General features: G+C 33.1%; 1 protein-coding gene across 2 annotated transcripts in view; it reads left to right on the forward strand.

Moving 5' to 3' along the window:
• qin (tudor domain-containing protein qin) overlaps nt 1-21,249 on the forward strand; it is a 544,378-nt gene that overhangs the window by 428,341 nt on the left and 94,788 nt on the right. For both annotated transcript variants that reach the window (XM_090401282.1, XM_090401283.1), the window contains one exon: nt 4,201-4,413. In XM_090401282.1, coding sequence (XP_090257408.1) covers nt 4,201-4,413 — 213 coding nt within the window. The remainder of the gene's footprint in view (nt 1-4,200; nt 4,414-21,249) is intronic.

Consider the following 21,249-nt stretch of genomic DNA (forward strand, 5'->3'; position numbering starts at 1 on the left):
ATCTTGTTAGATTCCACCTCACACCAGATGGCTTCAAATTCACTCCCACATGAAATATTGTTAGCAGTAGTAGTACTATAGTCATAGATTTCAACTCTAACTGGATTCAAGTCATCTGATATCATTAGCAGCAATCCCTCCCCCCTCCTCTCTATCCTTCCTAAAAATACCCCCACAACTTGATACCTGTCTAATGGTATCAAGTTGTGAAGTCTAATTAGTAGGTCTAATGCTGATAACCAGGTCTCACTAATACCTACAATCTGAGGTTGCAACATATTGACTAAGGCAACAAACTCTACCCCTTTGTTTCTGATACTCCTAGCATTCGTGCAAGACATACTAATCTACTTGTTTGTTCTTTTGCATACTCTTGTCTGCATTCTGCCTGGCACGGTTGGTCAACTTGCAGATTTCTATTCTTCTCGAATGGCTTATACATGTAGACATCTTTGCACACGTTTGATGGGTCCAAATTGTACGAACACAAACCCAAAATTGTTCTCGCCTTGTCAACTTTTCCATGACAAAGCCCGTTCCCATCATTAACACAGTTATATAACATTGTCTCTCTTACACTCACATTCACGCCATTCCTCCCTTTATAATTTAGTTTCCTTGACTTTCTGTGTTAGATCTCATACCAGTTATTAGTTTTTCTAGACTCCTGATATCAAACGCATTCAGGTGTAGGCCGAATACAAATCAAATCTTCCTTCAGATTCACTCGACACATCCAAAAACTTGCATTCATTCTTTCTACACAGCCTATGCATCGAACCGTTTACCATCGTAGTCCTTCTTCTTAATTTGTTTTTATTATAGCGAAGTAAAATACTGACGATTTTCATTTTCTCACTCTTCACCTCTTCCAACAATCCTTTCATGTCCTCTCTTATACTAAATTTGTCACCTGTTAAGTCATTAGTATCTACAACAACTACAATTTCGTTTACTTTTCTTTTCTGTTTTTGAATTCCTTCTTTTATTTTCTTAATATTAGCTCCAGGAAAACTTGAAGTTATAACTCTCTCATCAATAGCAAGTTTTATTAAAGAGTCACCATACCAAATAATTTCTTTCTTTTTACTAACTATGTCACTTACCAAATTTCTGTTATTTCCTTACTTACCTTGTCCCATGCTTTGTTGTCTCTTATTTTCCTGTTTAATTTTCTTTTTCTCTCTCTGTTCATTTAAATGCCTCTAACTTTTTGTAATTCCCATGGCATCTCTCTGATGATCTGCTTCAATTTTGCTATTTTGGAGTTTAATTCATTTTCATTAAACTCCTCCATATATCTAATAACCTTGTTAGTGGGACTAACCTTTTTCTAACTTGGGTGTGCTTTTTTTTAGCATTACATTTCTTGTCCTTTTTTGACACTATTTTAAACTTATACTAATTATTGAAATATCTTACTAAAAATATGTGATAAAATACTAAATGCACTAAAATCTACTCTAGTATATTATAAAACACTAATTTTCCAAGGTTAAATTTCCAATAAAACAGACAAAAATTGCCAATTTTACAGGAGCACTAAATTCACCAACCAACTACAATGTATCCTTGAACCAAAATCCATGATAGACGAAATATCACTCATTCATTATAAAATGAGAGTAATATTTACTCATATTAACTGTTTTTAAATCACAGTTAAAATGCAAAACTACTAAAATGTAAACAATAGAATAGAACAAATTGCATGGAAGACTGTCAGTGTTGACAAATACTGCTAATCACTATCCTTTTATTACCTTCTCCATCCCTCACTAGATGATGTAATTATCTATTCATGCGTATGTTTCTGTGGTTAAGAAGTTCAATAGAAATATTCCGGTTTTGTGACCACATTTATTAGAGAACTGTTTTTAAATTACTAAACAAGTACTAACAATAACTGGACAACTTTCGTTAGTTGTTGTAAGACTAATATCTTCAGGGGTAAAGAGAACTAACAGTTTAAAGTACCAACTATAAAAAATTACAAAAAAATAAGTTCATTTGTTGGTATTATGAACATCCAAAAAGTTTGTTAAAAAATCAAATAACAGATCTATACTACCATTAATGCATGTTAGTTGGAGACAGTGCTATTTGTTGCCGCATTCTGTGGTTCACGCTCACTCTGTCTGTGGTCTGAAGTGAGTAAATTTTTAATAAATGATGACCAAACTTGATTTATAATCAAACCTTCGTTTTTGTTGCATTGCGTAGGATTTTTAATCATATTTGCTGCCTCTTTGAATTTTCTTGCGAAACAATTCTTATCAATATAGGACATGTTTGGCTTTTTGGCCGTTTTCATCTTAGTTATAATAGGACATGTTTGTTCTCTCCCAGAGTACATCATGACTGGTAGAAGCTGTGTGATATGCTAAGCCAGATTTATGTTCTCTCTTCTTTTACACGAACTTTTGATGTTCGCTCATGCGGATTTCCCCTGATCTCCCTGTCTGGCCTACATATAGATGCCACTGGAACAATGAATATTATAAACCCCTGGTTTTTTCATTTGGTGATGTGAAGGTTTTGGAGGATGAAGAGATCTTGATATTTTTTCAACGCAGCAGAAAAATCACTTTTATGTTCTACCTGTAGAGTAATTCGGCCAATTTATCTGTTACATTCTTGGTATAAGGAAGGGTGACTACGTTCTTGAAGTCTTTAAACAACTGATCCTACAACTGAATAGTTAACTATGTAACTATTCATTTGTAGGATCTGTGTTAAATGCTGTATTTCTTGTTTCCGCTTTTCTTCTGTACTGGGGATGTTGAATGCTTTATCCCTTAAGGTTTTCATTAGACCTATTTTTTGCTAGGGGTGGTGGTATGAGGTAGCATGAAGAAATCTTCCCGTGTTTGTTGGTTTTCTATAGACAGAGAATGATAACCTGTTTTTTCTTTCATTTATTTCTATAAGGATGTCTAAGAAAGGAAGTTTTTTATTTTCTTCTAGTTCCAGAGTGAATTTTATATTTGGATGTAAGTTATTAAGGTAGTCTTTAAATGTAGTCAATTCTAGTACTGTTCCTGGCCAAATGATGAAGATATCGTCCACATAGCAGAGCTATATTTTTGGTTTTATGTGCCAGTTTTGTAAAGCATTATTTTCAAAATTCCATGTAGAGGTTTTTCATACAAACTTTGGTGGAAGCATTTGTACTGTGGAAGCATATCAGATAAACTTATTTGGAATAAGAATAAATTATCTGAAATACTTAACTAGCAATGTACAATACAGTGCTCAAACCAATTCTAACTTGTTTTCTGAGCGTTTGGTTAGAAATAAACTGTTGATCAAGGACTAGAAGCTACAGCTGCTGAGAGTTTTGAGAAAAATTTGGTGAGTGGATATTAATGGTAGAATCATATGAAAAATTAAAATATTGAAATGGACCATGGCGTTTTTAGCATTCAAGAACATGTAAGCAGAGCCAATCTAAAGTGGTTCACTTACACGGAATAGAAAATGTTAGTAAATCAGGTATTGGTGTCACAATGACAAGAAAAAAAGAGAGACCAAACCTAGGTGGAGTGAGGTTCTAAACCAATAGTGCATAAGTATTTAGTACCATGGGTTGACTAAAGATTAGGCATTTACATGACAAATGAGCATGTAAGCCATAATTAGAAGAATAACAACTCGCTACGGAATTAATGAAAATGCACATAGCTCACTTGTTTTCATGTTGAATCTTGCAGTTTCTCTTCTACTTTTTTAAGATACCCTTGATATTAGGGTAACATACTGTTATAAATAAAAAAAAATATTCCGTAAGTATTAAATTTATAATGAGTTATTTCTCTAAGATTAGGTAATCTGAAAACTACTCTAAGAGTGCAAACAGACCTCTACTCATCTTCAGTAAGCAGGATGGTGGTCTCATATCCATCAATGATATTTATCTACCATGTAAAAATATTCACTAACATCCACATTCACAGTAAAAGTTAATCGTGCTATATCTGCTTATAGTTCTGAATTGTTGTAGTAGCATTGAATTAATAAATTATTTACATGAGGAACTCTTTACATGTAATATATCTACTTCATGTGTGCTCTGCTCATTTAGCATTCTGTTAATTTAAGCATAATTCACAAAGTATGCTGAATATATTGTATTCTGCAAATTAATGAATGTCACAATTTAAAGAAGCATGAATCTAGTTCATTTTTGTTTTCTCTTAGATATATGCATTAGACTATGGATTCACAGAGACAGTTTCACTTGATAAACTACGGACTCTTCTTGAAGACTTTCAGAAAGATCGATGTTTTGCCATAAAATGTCATCTTGCTGATATTTATCCAGCAGGTGGTAATAAGCAGTGGTCACATGTTGCATGTGAATTTCTTCTTGAGCTTGTGCACAATGAAGAAAACTTCTACTTGACCAAAAAGGTAATTTTAGTGTTATTTTCATATAAAGTTTTGGTTTCATACTTGTTTAATTAGAATTTGTTAAACGGTTTGACTTTTGAAAACAATTATGAATCCTTATTTCAAAAACTAGCAGACTTTAGAATTTGCACGTTAGAGCTGAAAAGATACATAAATTATGGTGAGATCTAACATCTCGATTTGATGAGCAGTGCTGGAGAGAGAGGAAAAAAAAAAGTTTGCACACTGACTACTCATTATTACTTAGATCAGTCTAAGCATAATTGTTGCATTGTTTCATCAACTATTGAAAAGAATGAATTGATAAGAAAACTTTTGTGTACTGAAATAATGATTTGGAGGGAATATAGATAGTGTTGAGTGTATGAGGTTTAATGAACTGACTTAGCAGCCACCTGATAAACTTGACAATAAGATTATTATTTTATACTTTATACACTGTGATCATGTAACTTTTAGCTTACATGATCGCAAGCAGCCAAAATTAATGGCAAACATTAAACTCGGGAGTTTTCCATTACGGGTTGGTGGGTGGGGGAAGAGAAGTGGGGGAAATGTTTCCTCCCATTGCTGTATAGTTGAAGTTGATTACCAGTGTGACAAGTGTCAGTTGAAAAGAATTGGAACTAACAGAAAGTTATAAATTTTACCAATTTTTGTATAACTAATACAAATTATGAGATCACATCTGTAGCTGTATTATCAGCAACTCTTGTTTGTACTCAGCCATGCAGGATCAATATTTATTATTTCATTAATTTGCCATTTTATACTGCAAACTCTTGATTTTTGTCTGTTAATTGTATGTGTTCTTGTTTGTTGTTAATTGACTACTAAATATATATGTTCATTCTGACTTTATAAAGTAAAAGCAAACCTTACCAGCATTTACATATAAAATGTATTTTTGTCATTCATTGTCATATTGCAATGTTCATGTTTATATACCCCAACCAAACTGAGCATAAATCATGTTCAGTTTGAGTGAGGTATATAGATGATCTTGCCATTTGGCCACATAGCCCACAGGCTCTCTCTAACTTTTACACTTCCTCAACAATATCCATCCTCAAATTAGTTTCCCTGTGGAACAGAGAAAATAAGAGTTTCTAGCCTTTTTGGATACCTTAGTTACAAGGCAAACAGACAGGTCCATCATGTGTTCAGTTTACCATAAACACACACAGGCAGATATCTACATGCCTCTTCACACTGCCATTTTGCCCAGAAACTTGGAATTTTCAAAACATTAGCCTCCAGGAGAATGACTTTCATCCAACAAAATGGATATAGCAAAAAAAAAAATCCTTGCAAACCTCCTTAAAAAGAACAACATTACATCTTTATCTTACATCAAAGGTACAACAGATTAACTGGGCTCCCTCTTGAAATAATGTGGAATCAGAAGAGTATAAAAACTTCTAAACAAATATCTACCTTCCTAAGACAAAATTAAGGATTATCAGGATTCCTGTCTCCTTCTCAGGTATCTACAGCATCCCCTGCCAATGTGGAACTCAGTATTTCAGACAAACAGGATGGACTTCCTTGATCAGGAAAAAAGAACACAAAAATATATCCGGGGACAAACTCTCACAAGAACTTTAGAGAAAGATCCTTCATTACATGGAAGAAAGCCAAGCTGTTTCACAATCCCATTTTAAATAGAGACTGTTTCTGGAAGCAGTGTAAGTTCTACAGAATCCTGGTAACTGTAACAGAACAGATGATGTGATCTTGAATATATTTTTGCACGTTACAGAAGAATCACCACAAAGAGCACTACTGTTGCCTTCCATGCATGTGACTGACTGTTCTTATTATCATGCTTTTGTTTTGTATCTTCACTGAGTGTGTGTGTATTGTTAAAGTGCCTCAGGTAATGAGCTTGAGCTAGTGAAATACTAGCTGGTAAGTAATTTTTGTCAGTAAATTATTTACATTCCAGTGTCTATGTATTTTTCTCTTCTAGAAACTTCAAGATGAATTATGAATTCATGTTGTGTTCCTGTGAAGAAATTTCATAGCACAGGTGTTAAAAATCTGATGATTTGTTCTTCCTTTCTGAAAGATTTCATTAATTTCACTAATACACAAGTTGAGGCATCAATATATATACTGCCCAGTATCTGTCATGTACTAGACATTTAATAGAGACATGCATGTTAGGCTTAGTATAATATTTTAAATAACTACTTCACATGCAAGAGAAAACTAAGTAGAATTTATTACTCCTATATAATTTGCTCAATATATCATGAGCTTCATCAGTAGAAGAATTGGCTACATTTAAATTATGAATGCAATTTGTTCTTCTGAGTCTCTTCTACTAGAAGAATTAAATGGATACAGTGAAACTGATACAAATAATTGATAATGATCATTCTACCTCCCAGATTGCAATCTCATGTTCAAAGAATCTGTATACCACCTTCAAACTAGCCCAATAATTGTCATCTTTCTTACCACCTATCAGAAATATATTATCACCTCTATATTTGTTTGGTGTTTATCAAATATTCTGTTCTTGTCATCTTTGCTACTTTGGACAGATTGGCAGTTCTGCTATGATTATAATCCAAGAATATCAAGATGATGCAAGATTTTTGGGATCAAAATTTCATGTCTTACTTCTCATTCATTCAATCAATACTAGATACAGAGTTCACTGGAACCAAGCCAAGATGGTGCTACAGTGGGTTCAAATTCGACCATCTAATTTCTTGAATCATGTGAAACCCTGCACCACCATCTTAATCTGAATTGAATAGATTGTATGCCTATCTTTAAGGTTTGGACTGTTATGAATTGTCAGGTGTTTTTTTAATTACTTCTCTAGAACTCTGTTTTCTCCTACTTGTACAGCTGCAACTGAGATAAATAAAGTATATGCAGTATGTATGCTGTATAGCTAATTCTTGTATTCATAATTTAAATGAAGCTCAGGAAGCTCAAATTGAAATATACAGGAGTAATAAATTCTATTTAGTGTTCTCCTACATGTGATGAAGCCACTGATTTAAAATATAATATCTCTCATTTATGTATGGTAGAACTGAAAGAAATGTTCTGTTTCTTAGCACAGATTTACACTTTCTGTTATTGTCTGTAAAACTAAAGTTGTGAAAATTCATATTGAACATTCACTTGTTTGCCCTTCATTTTTTTTAAATTATTCAAGTTTATCATTTATTCTTGACTAACAATCATCATTTTATGAATGCTGTTTTTTTTTGTTTTTTTTTGTGCACTTCTCTTTCTTTCCTATCTGTATATTGTGTTTTGTTTATAACTTTTTCCTTATATTGGTTCTTATTTTTAATTTCACCTTCCAGACAAAAAGTTTAGGCATTTTTCCCTTCATTCTAGATATTTTATTTTCCCTCCTATTATCATCTTTTTAAGCATAATCATTTATGTTCATATATAGTACACCATTCTATATATATAAAATGACAAAATTGGTAGAAGCAGCTAGGCTCTGTAGTAGCTTAAAAAAAAAGTAGAAAAACAAAAGTCTAAAGCAACTACTACCATCATCAGCCTTCATAGACAATCAAGGAAACACACACAAGCAGAGGTAAAATGGAAAAAATAATAAAATCATTTTATGAGAACCTTTACTCATCTCAAGAATTAGTCACAGTGCCATTACCAGATGAAAATTTGGAAATACCATCTATTCTTCCTGAAGAAGTAAAAATAGTTATCTACCATATGAAACATGTGACAGTGAAACTTAGACATAACTTTAAAAGAAGAACAAAGCTTAATAACAACTCAACGTGCAATAGAAAGAAGAATGTGCAATATGAATAAAATAGACCACGTAAGACACACAGAAATCAGGAAAAAGTCTGGACTCAAATATGTAATAAAAGCAATCTACAACAGCAAAAGTAGATGGGCAGGACATCTCACCAGAAAAGAGACAATGAATTTAATCGATGGTGATTTATAACAACTTCAAAGGGCGATTTCAAATATGCACTAATTAAATTATTTCCTTAAATGCAAGCACAATTACTAGGCCTCAGATTATACACCTAATTGTTTCATTTGAAAAAGTTCCAAGTCTAATATTCATTCCCTCATGAATATCATTTGTGAACTTCTGAATAAAAAAAATAAAAGCTTCCCAATCAAAGAAGTAACTGATATTTAAATAGCTAGATAAACATTGCATATTGTTTCTTTCTTTTTTCATTTTTATTAGATTTCTTTAAAGAATTCTTCTTTGTACTTCTTCTTCTTCTGGTTCCCATCTGCCATACGGCCGGGGGAGGGTAGCTAACTGACTTATTTTATTTAACTGGGTTCTTGAATATGTTATAAATCAGGCCCTGGAGAATTTTGATATTAGAGTGACAGGAGAAGTAAGAATAAACCATTTATCTCCTAGCAGCAAACAAATCACATCTTCAAGAAATCACCACAAAATTAGCTCATAACTTTAAGAAATGTGGCTCAACAACAAATGTCTGTGCTTCTGATCAGATATTTGAGGATATACCCATAGAAGAAGTCGATCAGTTTAAATAAATAACAATTGAAGAACAAGACAAGATATTACAATATAAATTTCAAAAATAAAACCACCATGGACAGATAACAAACTTACAATAACAAGCAGATTATGCCTTATTGACACACTAGTTAATTCAATACTTCTATATGGAAGTGAAACTTGGACCCTCTTAAAAGAAAATGAAAAGAGGTTACATCAAAATTTATGACATGGTCACTGTATAGTATCTGTCAAAGTCAACTGTAGCACTAATTTCAAATGCCAGCAGCATCTTTTCATCAAGTATAAAAATCATTTCGTTCACCAGTCCAAGATATAATATTATAGCAAAGAGTAAAAGAAAATAACTCATTTGGTCTGGCCATCTCCGTAGATCTAATGATCTCCATATATATGTTCTTGATTTATTCCAGGAACTCAGAAAACAGGCAGACTTAGAATGAACTAAATAGACAATATAAAAAAATTGGACAGATGTTTTACTTACAGAGCAACAAACAGTTGAACACATAATGTGGCAGTTAATGAAATCAGATCTGACTTTGGAGTGATCTGGAAGTTTTTTTTTTTTTTTTTTTTTTTTTTTTTTTGATATATGAAAATTTAAATATATACCTTTCTCTTATCCACACACACACACACACACACACACACACATATATATATATATATATATATATATATATATATGTATATATATATATATATATATATGTATTATTTAACCATTTAATAAGTATAAACAAATTTGTGCTGCCTGTAATGTGATAAATAGAAAAACAGTGTATTACATAAATTGGTTTAATGCATATTTTTGAATATAAAATAGTGGTTATGATTGTTCCATAGGTGTTGTGAATTTAAGACCACTACTATGATTAAAACAATATGAAAATTATCTGAGACAATTCAAAAGGTACATTATCACAACAGATGAACCTAGAACCATTTTTTGTTTTATGCATTAGGCAATTTACTTGTTGCAATTCATATCATTTAATTATCCATTTCAGATCACTTTTTCACTAAAAATGATTATCTTGGTAGTAATTTTAATCATTGAATAGTTGATGTTCCATAAGCCCAGAGCAGAATGATTATATATTGATGTGATTCATTTCATGAATGGTTTAAGTGAAAATTAGTATCTTGATTTGTGTAGAAACCCAACTATCAATTTTACTGGCATCTGTCTAGCAAGAACATAGTTATTATGAATAGCACATTCTACAAAATATCAAGTAATAATCAAAGGTAATTAATGCTAGCACATTTGAAGGGTGCAGGGGAAAAACAACTTCAGTCCACGATATTGACTTCCAAAAAAACGTAATTAAATTTTCCTTGTTGTCAAAATGCAAGTAAACATAGCATAACAAAATAAAAAAATAATAGATATGGTACATTCATATATATTAAGCATAATTAATTTAAATAGTACTTGAAAATTAAAAAAAACAAATGGCAAATAATGGCCTGAAGGCCAAATTGGACTGAAGTTGTTTTTCCCCTATACCCTTCATTTGTTTATATTGCCTTTTGAGGTTTCAGATCAACCAGTAATCAAATTAACTTAAGTAAAATATTCCTGTCATCTTCATGAGTTTGCTCAATTTGAGTATACCAGCAAGTGTACCTAAGCAAGGCTGTGTTGTTGAGGGTAGTGCAGCATTATAGTAATGAAACTATTGGAAAAGAAAAAGTTTCATACTTTGTTCCCCTACACACACACACACACACACTCACACTCACTCTCTCTCTCTCTCTCTCTCTCTCTCTCTCTCTCTCTCTCTCTCTCTCTCTCTCAAATTTCAACATATACTTCAATATTTGAGATCTGGAGATCTTTTATGAAAAGATCCCAGTTTTTTCTGAAGTAACTAACTTGAGCAAGCTCATGAGAACAATAGAAATTGCAGTTAATTTGATTTTTAATAACTTTGTGTCTAATAGGACTATGGTTGAGACTTTTTTTTTTTTTGGTGGGTTTCATAATAAGTGAGTTTGTTATAATGGTGTTTTGCTATAAAGTAAAAAATAAATACAGTGATACTCAATTATTTGCTCATCCTTCAATTATCCAATCCTTGAATTGCTTAGTGTAGCAATTAACTTCTGATATAGAACCATACAACTTTACCTTTAGTTAGCTGACCCATCTATTACATGACCAGCAAATTAATTTCCTGCTGTGGTCAGATAATTGAGGATAATTTTACTAGTATATTCTATTTATTCAGCAACCTTGCATTTACAGGTGTAAGTAACCCTGCAAATGCAGTCATAATACTGAGTGAAAGAAGACATGATCTCCAAAGAGTTCATATAATCATCTTTTGTTATTCTTTAGAAGTTTTATTTCAGCATTAAATTTAAATTTTTCTTCCTAAAACTTGCTCAAGAATATACGCTAGCTGGATAACAGATTTAAACTGATGTTTTGTGTCCTTTAATTATTGATTAGTTGCCTCATCAATAATTAAACAACCCAAGGTCATTGCCAAGCTTTTTCTGGAAATTTAAGTGTCTAAATTCATAAATATCATTTAAAATTGACATTGATAATTTCATGATTTACTTCAAAACCTGTTTAGCAACATTAAATTTTGTTTTTCCTTTTTCGTCTTTTTCTATTTAATGTTTTCCATGGATTCTATCAGTATTTTCGAGTATTTACAGTCTGCACTTAAAATAAATTTCTTCTTTCTAACTTTACCATGAAACTGTTTTCTGCTTCAGTGTGCGAAATTTTTATAAAAAGTTATCCAGAAAACGCTGTTTTCATAAGTCATGATCTTTTTTGATGATAACCCCTGTCATGAAAGATTGGAGATATATGCATGCATTGCCTTGGTGGACTGAAGTTAGACACATTCATGAATTCCTTTCATAATTCATCAAAAATAATTTCCTTGTGAAATATCATACAGAAGTGTTCAGTGACAATACCTAATAATTATGCAAGATGCAGGCAACCTAAGTAGAGACTCCTAATAATTATTTTATTGTATTTTACAACATTGTTCAGATGGTCATCTATGTCTAGACAAAAAATTTCATTCTACATAATTTATTCATAACAATAATGATCAGCTTGAAATCAAAACTGATGATTTTAATATAGATCTTAACTACAAAATTTCTTTAAATTTCATCCAACCAAAGCAGAATTATTAATATCCCTTTGAAGCTTCTTACTCAAAATTTTCCAATAAAAGTGAGCCACTTGTAACTAAAACTGAATTGCGCAGACACCTTCAAATATGTTTCCTAAATCATGAAGCTTATCGGATTCCATTATGTCAAAGAGTTACCACAACATATAATTTAGACATGTTGTCCCTTTATGGCACTGAATATAGTTGAATTTAAAATTGGAATTTTGACACATTTTTGTAAAGTTTTCAAATTAAATAATAAAGTAACACGTAAAAACCACAGTGATGTCTTTAATTAGTAAAAGGACAGATATTTCATACTAAAATTAATAGTACATCTTCAGTGTCTGTAACAGTAATAGGAAAGAAATACAAGCAAAATTTGGTGGATCACCTATTAAAATACAATTGTTACTGCATGTTAGGAAATAATAGAAATAACAAATTTGTGCCTATGGTCCCACAGAAGGTTTTACTAAGGTAGAAATGGAGGAATTTTTTGGTGCTTTAGAAAAAGCAACTGACACGATGAAAAAGGAAAAGTTGTTCCTTGTTGGGGAACTAAATAGCAGTAGGAAATGATTGTGAGACATACAAAAATATTTTGGGAAAATTTGGAGAAAAGAGCAAAGCTAATAATAATGACAAATATCTGTTGGATTTCTGCTCAGGTCATGGACTGGTTATTACTAACACCATGTTCCAACATAAAAATGTGCACAAATTCACATGGAGAGAAGAGGCTAGGAATAAGAAAAGTCTCATTGACTATGTTATTGTTGATAGTGATGTTTTCTCCCTGGTGCAGGACACCAGAGTGTACAGAGGATTTGAAATTGGAAGTGATCACTATTTAGTCTTGAGCAGGATAAAATTGAATTTTGTATTGAAAAGAATAACATGTAAGAAAGTTTTAAAGTGAATAAAAGTTGAGCAGCTCTCAGATGTGAACTGTAGACTAAAATACACAAAGATTATTGAAGAAAAAATGAAAGAGTTTCAGAACAGGAACCAAACTTTAGAGATTCAGTGGCAAGCCTTGAAGAAAACAAACCTTGATTGATTCAGCCAGAGAGGCATGTGGTGAGGTTGAAGGAACACAGGAAATTAAAGAGGCAGTGAAGGAAAAGAAGAAAGCGTATCAAAAGTTCCTGGCAAATAAGTCAGCTTGTGCTCTTAGAGAATACAGAGACAAATGTAAGAAAGCTAAACACGGTGTAAAACTAGCTAAACAAAAGTCATGGGAGGACTTTGGCAAGAACATAGAAAATAAATATCAAGAAGGTGGTAAGATATTCTGGAAGTTGTTGAAGAAGCTTAGAAATGGAGGATAGAGTGTTATAAAAGGAGTTAGAGATGATAAAGGTTACATGAAAACAAGAGAAAAAGATATCCTTGAAGTATGGAGTAATTACTTCGAAAAATTGCTAAATGAAACAAGCAGTGATAGCACAATGGTAAAAAACACACACAACAGGTATACAGTCAGGAATACATATCCATACTTGAAGGCTTGAATCAAAGCTTAAATCAAAGGCTTGAAATGTGGAAAGGCAGCAGGAATAGATGATATTTGACCAGAAATGCTGAAATATGGTGGTATAAGAGTCTTACAGTGGTTGCACTGCATAGTTCAGAAAGCCTGGACAGAGGGACGAATTCCTGATTATAAAAAGGGAAATAAAACTGAATGTGAGAATTACAGAGGTATTTCCCTACTGAGTGTTCCTGGCAAGTATTGTTGAGAAGAATTGTGGAAGAAAAACTTGGTGAAGAACAAGCTGGATTCAGGCCATATAGAGGCTGTCAGGATCAGATTTTCACTTTATGACAAATAGTTGAGAAAGCATGGGAATATAACAATGATCTGTATTTAAGTTTTGTCGATCTGGAAAAGTCATATGACAAAGTGCCAAGAGAGAAGCTATTCAATACACTACAGTTATATGGTGTCAATGGGGCATTATATCAAGCAATACTTAGTCTATATTTTAGTTGTAAATCGGCAGTTAGAATTGAAGGAAGTACAGGAAGATGGTTTAATGTTAAATCTGGTGTGAGACAAGGATGTACATTATCCCCTCTGTTGTTCATCATCTATATGGATCACATTATTGAAGGAAAGTGGTATTAACACGTTCGCTGCCACGCTACTCAGTCATAGTTTGTTCCCGCACGCCAAGCGCTTTTCGCGTCTTCAAGGTCACTACGAGTAATCTCGTAGCCGGCTTATCAGACAGAATTTTGTTTCATACGCCAACTACGAGTAATCTCGTATCACTCCCATCTTCAAGGTCACTACGAGTAATCTCGTAGCCGGCTTATCAGACAGAATTTTGTTTCATACGCCAACTACGAGTAATCTCGTATCACTCCCATCTTCAAGGTCACTACGAGTAATCTCGTAGCCGGCTTATCAGACAGAATTTTGTTTCATACGCCAACTACGAGTAATCTCGTATCACGCCCATCTTCAAGGTCACTACGAGTAATCTCGTAGCCGGCTTATCAGACAGAATTTTGTTTCATACGCCAACTATGAGTAATCTCGTATCACTTCCAGCTATATATTACATGCGCTGATGACGGTGTTTATTGCATCTAGTTCAGTTTTAGTTTCTAGTCTCTAAGAACCTTCAATTTCGCCATGACCAGTAAAAGAAAACTTACTGATATAGAAGTGGAAGCTTATGCTAATATGAGTGATGATGAATTTCATGAAATATTTGGTTCCGATTCCGAAGATGATCCTACAGACGACTCTAGCGGTGACTCCGATGATGAAGAAACTTTTGAAGATGAAGATAGCAACCAGCCAAATGCATCAACATCAACTTATTGGGAAAATTCAGAAGAGGAGCCCCCACAATTTGACTTTGTTGAAACTGCAGGTTTTAAAATTGACACTAGAAATTTCAGTATCAAAAGGTTAGTTGAACTTTTCTTTTCTGAAGAATTTCTCACAATTTTAGTAGAACAAACCAATTTATATGCTTTACAAAATATTGAGGAAAGCCGAGCGCAGTTCAAAAAAAGTCGAAGAATTTCTAACTGGAAAGCAACAGACATACCTGAAATGAAATTATTTCTTGGACTTTTACTTCATGTGGGTCCTTGTAATTTACCATCTATTGAGCATTATTGGAGTACAAATCAACTTTACAATTTGCCATTTTGGTGCTCTAAAATGAGCCGAAATCGATTTCAAATTTTATTGCGTCATTTGCATTTCGCAGATAATTCCCAAGCATCTAATGATAAATTGCACAAATTAAGACCAGTCCTAGATCATTTTAATAGTGTAATGCGAAATTGCTACACACCAGACAGAAACTTATGTATTGATGAGTCAATGGTGTTGTGGCACGGTAGACTGGCATTTCGGCAATACATAAAAAACAAAAAACATAAATATGGCGTGAAATTCTATGAACTGTGCGAATCAAATGGATTGGTGATAAAAATAAAAATTTATACAGGAAAATCTGAATCGTCTTTAGCGAAAATGGGTCACGCATATGATGTTGTATTCCACTTGATGGAAGAATATTTAGACAGGGGTTATGTATTGCATATGGACAATTTTTATAATTCTGTAGCTCTAACAGAATCGCTTACCAACAGAAAAACGTATGTGTGTGGAACTCTGAGAAATAATAGGAAAAACAATCCACCAGATGTTATTCAAAAGAAATTAATGAAAGGGGAATTTGTCTGGCAAAGAAGAGGTCCTGTTGTAGTCAGTAAATGGAAGGATAAGAGGGAAGTCCTTTCCATTTCAAATATGCACAAATTTGAAATGGTTGAAACGCAAAATCGGAATGGTAAATTTCAGTTAAAACCTAATATCGTTAGGAATTATAATTTGGGTATGTCAGGCACCGATCTTTCTGATCAAATGCTTTCATACTATTCCACCTTACGAAAGACAATTAGATGGCCAAAGAAATTGGCAGTACGCATTTTTGAGGTATACATTCAAAATGCGCATAAATTTTATAACATGATTACTGGAAATGCAATGTCTGCATTAAAATTTAGAGATAAATTTATCTCAATTTTTTTTGGGATGGATGAACTTACAGCATCAGAGAATATCAGGAGGAATGGGAATTTTCATTATTTGGAAATTTTACCACCAACAGAAAAAAAGAATCAACCGACAAAGCCATGTACCTTGTCTGTACAAGAAACAAACGTAGACGCGAAACACGTTATTATTGTCCTGTTTGCAAGGAAAAACCATCATTGTGCATGGAAAAGTGTTTTAAAATGTACCATTCTTAATTTGAATAAATTGTTTTTTTTTTTATTTTACTGAGTGCTTTTTTATTTCATTGATTGGTTTTTATTTTTATTGATTTTACTAGTTTAAATTGATATACAAATTACGTGTTATACGAGGGATTAACTCACGCTTGGCATACGAGGTTGGTAATCAACATACGAGTATACTCGTAGTTGGCTTGTGAAGCTCATATACGAACTACGAGTATACTCGTAGTTGGCATCTGAGGCACATACACAGTATACTATATTTTAGTTGAAATTATTTCTCTTCTACCAAGCCCCCAGACATGCTCTCCGCATTATTCAGAATCCAAGGGTCCAAATTAAGGTAATTATACAAAGGGATAACTCGTGTTTGGCATAGGAGGTCGGTAAATCGACATACGAGTATACTCGTAGTTGGCTTGTGAAGCTCATATACGAACTACGAGTATACTCGTAGTTGGCAGCGAACGTGTTAAACATGATATCAGAATTGGAGATGTTAATGTCAGCTCTTTGCTTTATGCAGATGATGTTATTCTTCTAAATAAATCCGCTACAAGTTTGCAAGAGTCCCTGACTAAATTGAATAAGTGTTGTAATAGATATGGTATGAAGGTGAGCATTAAAAAAACAAAGACAGTGAAAATAGGTAGAATTGTTGAAAATGTCAACTGTGTTGTGAACAGGGAACCTGTGGAAGTGGAACAAGTAAAACATTTCAGCTACTTAGGCACAATTTTTAGTGAAGATGGTAAATTTAATATGGAAATAGACAACAGAATCAACAAAGCTGGTATGGTAGGAAGTCAATTGAATAAATTCATATGGAATAAGAGAGAAATTAGTCGGAACACTAAATTAGCTGTATAGACAGTGTTCAAACCAGTTTTAACTTATGGATCTGAGAGCTGGGTCAGAAGTAAAACATTTGACCAAAGACTAGAGACCACAGATATGAGATTCCTGAGAAAGATTAGAGGCGTGAACAGATGGCAATATCATATTAAAAACGAGGATATTAAGAACTTGACATTGTCGGCATCCAGGAATGCATTAGCACAGCTAATCTCAGGTGGTATGGTAGCTTAAACAGAATTGGCGAGGAAAGATTAGCAAAACAAGTGTTCTCTGCCAGGTTGGCAGAAAACGACCCAGAGGAAGACCAAGATATAGGTGGATTGATACAGTACAACGTGCCTTAGACGATAGAAATATAAGATCTGATAATGATGATATTGGAGTCTTGACAAGTGACAGACTGATTTGGAGGAAAATTGTAGATAGGAAGTTAGTAATGATGTATATTTTTCATGTAGTATTATCATATCCTGTACACCCCTTGAGGGTACATGTCAGTAATTTGATGATGATGATGACAAATTTAATCTATTAAGATAAATGGTTTTTTACATAAGATAAAAGTCTCCCAGATCTTTGAGAGAGACATAGTCATTTCTATTTAAATTCGGTCGGTGTAAGATAGTTTCACAACTTTCTTTGAATAAGCGTTCATATTTGAATCTGCATCTATGGAGGAGAACTGCTTTATCCCACTGTACACTATGAGTAATGTCAATACTGTGCTGTGCCAGACCAGACTTCAGAGGTTTGTTATAATCAGTATAATATTGATGTTCTTTTTTTCCAAAGAATGGCCAGTTTGTCCAAAATAAGAGACATCGCATTCGCAAGGTATTTGGTAAATGCCAGCTAAAGATAGAGAAGAAAGTTCCTTTGTAGAAGGTAATAAAGAAGAAAATTTGTTGATAGGAATATATGTTTGAATCAATTGATACTTTTTCAGAATTCTACCTATAGGTTCTGAGATTCCTCGAATGTATGGAATAGGAACATAAGAGTCAAGTATCTGTTGGATTTGATTGGAGTTGTAATCATTTGATTCCATTAACTTTTTAATGATGGAAAGTTCTTGTTGTAAGATTATTGGGTAAGAGCAAACTTTATGTGCTCTATGAATTAGAGATTTAAGAATGTCAAATTTTTGAGACGTGGTGCGAAGAATTTTTGTGAATGTATCTGCCAGTAAATGTGGGTTTACGAAAGACACTTGTAGATAAGGTACCAGAAGACATTCTAGTAAAGGAGGATGACCAAAAATGGTAAAGTACCAGAGTTTTCTTTTTCCATAGTGAATTGGATGTGTGGGTGAAGGTTATTTATCCGTTGTAGAAAAGTGGAAAGTTCATCTTCAGTGTGTGGCCAACAGCAAAAACATCATCGACGTAACAGTACCAAAGAGATGGTTGAGGATGAATGGATGAGAACATAGTATCTTCGAATTGTTTTAAATAGTAGTTTGCCAAAGGTGGAGACAGAGGGCTATTCATGGCAGTACCTTCAATTTATTTGTAGATTTTGTTTTTCCAACTGAAATAACCTGAGTGGATGTCATATTCGAATATCCTTGCAATATCTGGAGGTAATCTTCATATAAAGAATTGACTGTGTCGGTTAATGGGATATTGGTGAACAGAGAAATGATGTCAAAACTGACTAATATTTCTGAATCTGTAATTTTTATAGCATTGATTTTTTCAAGAAAATCTATTGAGTTTTTTATATAGGATCTGGAATGACCAGTGAGAGCACTTAAGGAATGTGATAATACTTTTGCAATCCGATAAGTTGGAGAGTCAATGCAATTTATGATAGGTCATACAGGACAGCCTTCTTTATGGATTTTTGGAAGTCCATAAAGACGAGGAGTTCAAAATTAGGTGCGTATTTTATCCACGTAGTTAGGATACCAACTTATAATCTCATCAAGTAATTTATTTAGTTGTTTAATTTGTGAATTAATAGGATTATGTGTGATCTCTTGGTAGGTCGTGGTGTCTTCTAATAGGCTGGATACTTTTGTCTCATAGTTGTCTTCTAATAGGCTGGATTCTTTTGGCTCATAGTCAGTCTTATTCATAATTACAATAGCTTTTCCTTTATCTGCCTTAGAAATGAATATTGTATTATCTTTTCTTAAAGAAGTTAGACCTTTAATTTCAGCATTTGATAAATTGCATGGAGGTAATTTGCTTTTGAATAACGAAGTCGCAACTTCAAAACATAGTTTGTTGGCATCTTCGCTAGGAAGTCCTGATAGATTGCCTTCTATATTATGTAAGAAATCAAGATGAGGAATGCGTGAAGGAATAACAGCAAAATCAAGGCCCTTTGCTAAATCAGTGGTTTCAGCGGTGGATAATGGGCGATTGGAAATGTTTACAATCCATTTATTTGCAGACGTACTGTCAGAGTTAATGTTTATCTTTTGCTTGTTATTTAAAGAGTTGTATTTTGCATAAATTTTGAAAATTTCTCTCATAAGACTGGTATAAGGATTGTTTTGATAAGCGAAGAACAATATCCAATAATTCTTTAATAAGAACAGCTGAAATGTCTTCTTCAAGAACTGATATAGAATTGATATTAGAAGCTAATTCTTTTTTGGCAGTATGAAGTTGATTACGAATTAAGGAAAAACTTGCACGTATATAAATAGAGTGGGCTTCAGGAGACCGAATTGTTTCTTTAAATCTAGCGAAAGTGGGAATAACTTTAGTATCGTGGCACTTTTTGAGGAAGGCAATCCGTGCTTGAAGCTTACCTTGAAGAACCGATAATTTCCCTAATTTTCCTGTTAGTTTAGTAAACTCTTCCCCGTGAAGGATGATGATTCTGATTTTTAGTGGAACCTATGGCATAGTGATTAAATAATAAAGTAACACATGAAAACCACAGTGTCTTTAAGTAGTAAAAGGACAGATATTTCGTACTAAAATTAATAGTACATCTTCAGTGTCTGTAACAGTAATAGGAATGAAATACAAGCAAAACGTTCGGCAGGCTCACCTATTAAAATACAATTGTTACCGCATGCTAGGAAATAATAGAAATAACAAATTTAATCTATTAAGATAAATGGTTTTTTACATAACATAAAAGTCTCCCAGATCTTTGAGAGAGACATACAGTCATTTCTATTTAATTCGGTCGGTGTAAGATAGTTTCACAACTTTCTTTGAATAAGCGTTCATATTTGAATCTGCATCTATGGAGGAGAACTGATTAACCCACTGGACACTATGAGTAGAGTCAACACTGTGCTGCGCCAGACCAGACTTCAGAGGTTTGTTATAATCAATAGAATATTGATGTTCTTTTTTTTCCAAAGAATGGCCAGTTTGTCCAAAATAAGAGACATCGCATTCGCAAGGTATTTGGTAAATGCCAGCCAAAGATAGAGAAGACAGTTTATCCTTTGTAGAAGGAAATAAAGAAGAAATTTTGTTGATAGGAATATATGTTTGAATCAATTGATACTTTTTCAGAATTCTACCTATAGGTTCTGAGATTCCTGGAATGTATGGAATAGGAACATAAGAGTCATGTATCTGTTTGATTTGATTTGATTGAAGTTGTAATCATTTGATTCCATTAACTTTTTAATGATGGAAAGTTCTTGTTGTAAGATTATTGGGGATGAGCAAACTTTATGTGCTCTATATATTAGAGATTTAAGAATGCCAAATTTTTAAAACATGTGGTGTGTGCAGACTTTTTGTGAATGTATCTGCCAATAAATGTGGGTTTTCAAAAGAATGTTTGTAGATAAGGTACCAGAAGATGTTCTAGTAAGGAGGATGTCCAAAAATGGTAAAGTACCAGAGTTTTCTTTTTCCATAGTGAATTGGATGCATGGGTGATACACTCACAAAAAGTCTGTGCACCACATGTCTCAAAAATTTGACATTCTTAAATTTCTAATTCATAAAGCACATAAAGTTTGCTCTTCCCCAATAATCTTACAACAAGAACTTTCCATCATTAAAAAGTTAATGGAATCAAATGATTACAACT

Source organism: Typopeltis vanoorti, chromosome 12 (assembly GCF_054136105.1).
Source record: "Typopeltis vanoorti isolate ZY-2024b chromosome 12, IOZ_Tvanoo_1.0, whole genome shotgun sequence".
Classification (NCBI taxonomy): Eukaryota; Metazoa; Arthropoda; class Arachnida; order Uropygi; family Thelyphonidae; genus Typopeltis; species Typopeltis vanoorti.